The 4200-nt window shown below is 52.9% G+C and overlaps 1 protein-coding gene across 1 annotated transcript; it reads left to right on the forward strand.

Annotated features, from left to right (window-relative positions):
• The first annotated feature begins 609 nt into the window (after positions 1–609).
• Positions 610–2404, forward strand: TMEM185B (transmembrane protein 185B). The gene is given in 1 exon segment (NM_001242320.1): positions 610–2404. A coding segment is annotated over 1 exon segment (1053 nt). The 3' UTR covers positions 1663–2404.
• Positions 2405–4200: the final 1796 nt, after the last annotated feature.

Here is a 4200-nt window from a genome sequence, read left to right on the forward strand (position 1 = left end):
AGGACCCGGCGGCCCCGCCCCGCCCCTTCCCTTCCCGCCCCTTCCCGCCCCGCCGGGCCCCGCCTCTGGGCCGGCCGGAGGACGTGAGCTCACGCCCGCCTCCCCGCTGCCGGCGCCGCCAGGAAGCGCCCGCCGACGTCCGCCGACCGGCCGGCGGGGGAGCCAGCGGCGCGCCAGGCCCCGCCCTCCCCGCGCCGCATCCGTAGCCGCTCCCCGGGTGGGGGCCGAACGAAGGCGGGCGGCGGGGCCGACGCCGCGCCCCGCTCCCAGGCGCCGCGCAGCCCGGGGCCCGAGGGGCGCGGGCGGGGCGCAGGCGCGGGGGCGGGGGCGGGGGCGGGCGCAGGCGCAGGCGCAGGGGCAGGCGCAGGCGCAGGCGCACGCCCGCCCCGCGCTTCCGGCCGGGCCACGTGACCGCGCGCGCACGTGTTCCGGCCGCTCGGCGCCGCGGGTCGGGACCTCCTCCGGGTGCGGCCGGGCCGCTGCCCACCGTCAGCTCCGGCAGGCGGGGCGGGAGGCGGCGTGTCCCGGAAGCGGCGGCGACGCGGCGCCCCCGGAGCCGGGCGGAGCCGGGCGGAGCGGCGGGCGCGGGGGGCTGGCGGCGGCGTCGCCATGAACCCCAGGGGCCTGTTCCAGGACTTCAACCCGAGTAAGTTCCTCATCTACGCCTGCCTGCTGCTCTTCTCGGTGCTGCTGCCCCTCCGCCTGGACGGCGTCATCCACTGGAGCTACTGGGCCGTCTTCGCCCCCATATGGCTGTGGAAGCTGCTGGTCGTCGCCGGCGCCTCCGTGGGCGCGGGCGTCTGGGCGCGCAACCCCCGGTACCGCGCCGAGGGGGAGGCCTGCGTGGAGTTCAAGGCCATGTTGATCGCCGTGGCCATCCACCTGCTGCTGCTCATGTTCGAAGTCCTGGTCTGCGACAGGGTGGAGCGGGGAACCCACTTCTGGCTGCTGGTCTTCATGCCGCTCTTCTTCGTGTCCCCAGTGTCCGTGGCCGCCTGCGTCTGGGGCTTCCGACACGACCGCTCGCTGGAGCTGGAGATCCTGTGCTCCGTCAACATCCTGCAGTTCATCTTCATCGCCCTGAGGCTGGACAGGATTATCCACTGGCCGTGGCTGGTGGTGTTCGTGCCCCTGTGGATTCTCATGTCGTTCCTCTGCCTCGTCGTCCTCTATTACATCGTCTGGTCCCTCCTGTTCCTGCGGTCCTTGGATGTGGTCGCCGAGCAGCGGAGGACACACGTGACCATGGCCATCAGCTGGATAACGATTGTCGTGCCCCTGCTCACTTTTGAGGTTCTGCTGGTTCACAGATTGGACGGCCACAATACCTTCTCTTACATCTCCATATTTGTCCCCCTTTGGCTCTCTTTGATAACTTTAATGGCCACGACGTTTAGGCGAAAAGGAGGCAACCATTGGTGGTTTGGTATTCGCAGAGACTTCTGTCAGTTTCTGCTTGAAATTTTCCCCTTTTTAAGAGAATATGGGAACATTTCCTATGATCTGCATCACGAAGATAGTGAAGATGCCGAAGAAACATCAGTTCCAGATGCTCCTAAAATTGCCCCGATGTTTGGAAAGAAGGCCAGGGTAGTTATAACCCAGAGCCCTGGGAAATATGTCCCCCCGCCTCCCAAGTTAAATATTGATATGCCGGATTAAACAGCTCTTCTGGAGAGCGCCCATCTGCCAAACAGGAACCGTATAGACACATGCAAAATCCACCCTACTTTTGCCTCTTTGTTCACCCATCCCAAACTTGGAACTGAAAATAGGCTCCAGACACCATTATCTCATGCCTTGTTTGAGATTGACGCCTGTCAGTCACTCATCAGTATGCACCATAGATGTAGGAGGTTATTTTAATATATGGCGCTGTGTGTGTGTGTGTGTGTGTGCTCACGCGCACGCGCGTCTGTGTGTGTGATGTGTGGTGTATACGTGTGAGAGAACTTGCTTTCCAGGCTGGTGCTTTAAAAGCTGGCTTGGGAGCAGTCAGTTGAAGAGGAGGTCCTCAAATGAAATAAATACACAGCTGGGGTTTTTTTTTTAACGGTTACTATGCCTATGGAAAGTATTGTTTAAAAGTATTTTTATACACTGCTAGTCTCAAGTTGTATTTCAGATCGTGCCTGTTGTGACATAATAGCAAATGTAAAGAATTCTCTTTCCCACCACTTGTTTATAAGCCTTAGAGTTATTTTTAGTGTTCCTACTGTTAAAATAGTTTTTCTTTGGGCTTTGCTGATACTGGTCTTTAATATCAGAAAAGGTGAATTTTTCTAATGAAATGAATCCATGCATATGATATTTATATGAATATTTTAGCAATGTAATATATATTATGTTGAATTCTAGTTCTGTGCATTACAATGTATTACGTTAAAGTATTTTTTTAAGTTTATATGTGAAGGTACGTGTCTATTGTAGATGTCCTTAAAGATTGCATAAACCAATAATAGGTGCCCAATGTAAGATCCTCTCAAAGTATTAGGTGTGAATAGGGAACCAAATCCCACGCATCTTAATATTCAGGTATTAGATGACTCAGTCTACACAATTTTAAGGTCTCTGTTAGTAGAGGGAGGAGCCCCATCCTTTGGGAGGACATGCTCCAGAGTGTTACCAGGCCATAAGGTGACACTGTTATTTAGTACCTTGAATTTTCCCACATGGTTAGTAACACCTCCTCAGTGACAATCAGAATTAGCAACAGGTGATTTGTTCATTAAGAGTCTTAGGATATTACTGGGCTATAATAATAAAAAATGTTACTTGTCACCAGAATGCTGAAGAGAGTGGCTTTAACCAAAAAATGGCCAACAAGATCAGGTATTATTTCAAGGGCCAGACTTTTTCATCTGTCAGCAATAGGGAAAGAATAGTTGAGGTTATTTTTAAAAGAAGTACAGGGTACTAACTTAGTGACTTAGTGGTACACCAGGGAAATCGGAAAGGCAAAACCCAGATTCTGGGAGAATAGTGTTCTCCTGATTGAGAACAAAGAAGTACTTTCAAAAAGAGGTTGAAATCGAAAGTGGTGATGTTATCACTGGAGAAACGGAAGGAAGGAATCCATTTTTATCATTAGCAACTTAGTGAAAATGATCTAAATTGGTAGCCATGTGAATGAAGTCAATAACTCGGTTTACCAAGCGAGGAGCCTGCCAGCAACAACAGCTAGTCCCAGGAGCCTGGCTTCCTGAAAGCCCGAGGATGCCACAGCTCAGTTCAGTCACCTAAGGACTGCCAGGCTCCCTCGCCGTGTCTGTCTGTCTGTCTCTCTCTCTCTCTCTCTCTCACACACACACAGTTAACACCAGCCCTCAGAATATGGGAAGCAGCCTCCAGCAGCAGTAACGTTTCTAATGTTTCATCAACAAGGATTCATTCATTTTCTCAAATATTTATTGAGGACCTACCCTGAGCCAGACATGATTCAAATGCGGTCCCTCCCCACACTCACAAAATACACAATCCAAAGTGACAATGAGAAGATCATACTCATCACAGCAGCCTACCTGTGGGAGGGAACAAGCCAAGAGCAGGATATGCAAAATGCCACCTGGAACTTCTGGCCAATCTTTGTCTTCAGGAGCAGAGAGCCCCTGGTCGCCCCTCTACTCCCAGGTAATATCTCAAAGACCTTGGCTTGCACTTGAGTAGGATTGAGGAGTGGAGGGAAGGGTTTGGAGGCAGCAGTGAGATCCCAGCCCCTCCTGGCTACAGTTTCAGGCTAGGGCTTGCTGACAACTGGTGCAGCCCCTCCTGGCAGTGATGGGTCCCTCCCTCCCCACACTGACCCAGCCTCCCCAGTGTTAGAGAGCCAGGGTCTGAAAGTGGTAAGTTTTCTCCCCCAGGTGGACTGTCTCCTGTTGTACCTCATCTTGGCCTCAAAAACAGTAGATAAAAACTGTGGGAGTGACAGGTTATGGAAAATGAATCCACAAAAATTATTACAATCTGTCATCTGTGCCTGGGGTCTTATTAATTGCCTTGTAACGCAGACTACCCACAATATTTAGCACGTGTCAGATTCTGAATGTAGTTTCTCCTGTAGGATGATGTATTAGCCTTTACTCAGAAATCTCCATGGCTTCCGATTACAGACTCCTGCTCTACAAGTCAGCTGCCGTGACGGCCATGGGGCTGATCCAGGTCTGCTCCACAATGCGTCCCTTATGCCATCCGGGGGCCAGG

This window comes from Canis lupus, chromosome 19 (genome assembly GCF_011100685.1).
Source record: "Canis lupus familiaris isolate Mischka breed German Shepherd chromosome 19, alternate assembly UU_Cfam_GSD_1.0, whole genome shotgun sequence".
Lineage (NCBI taxonomy): Eukaryota > Metazoa > Chordata > Mammalia > Carnivora > Canidae > Canis > Canis lupus.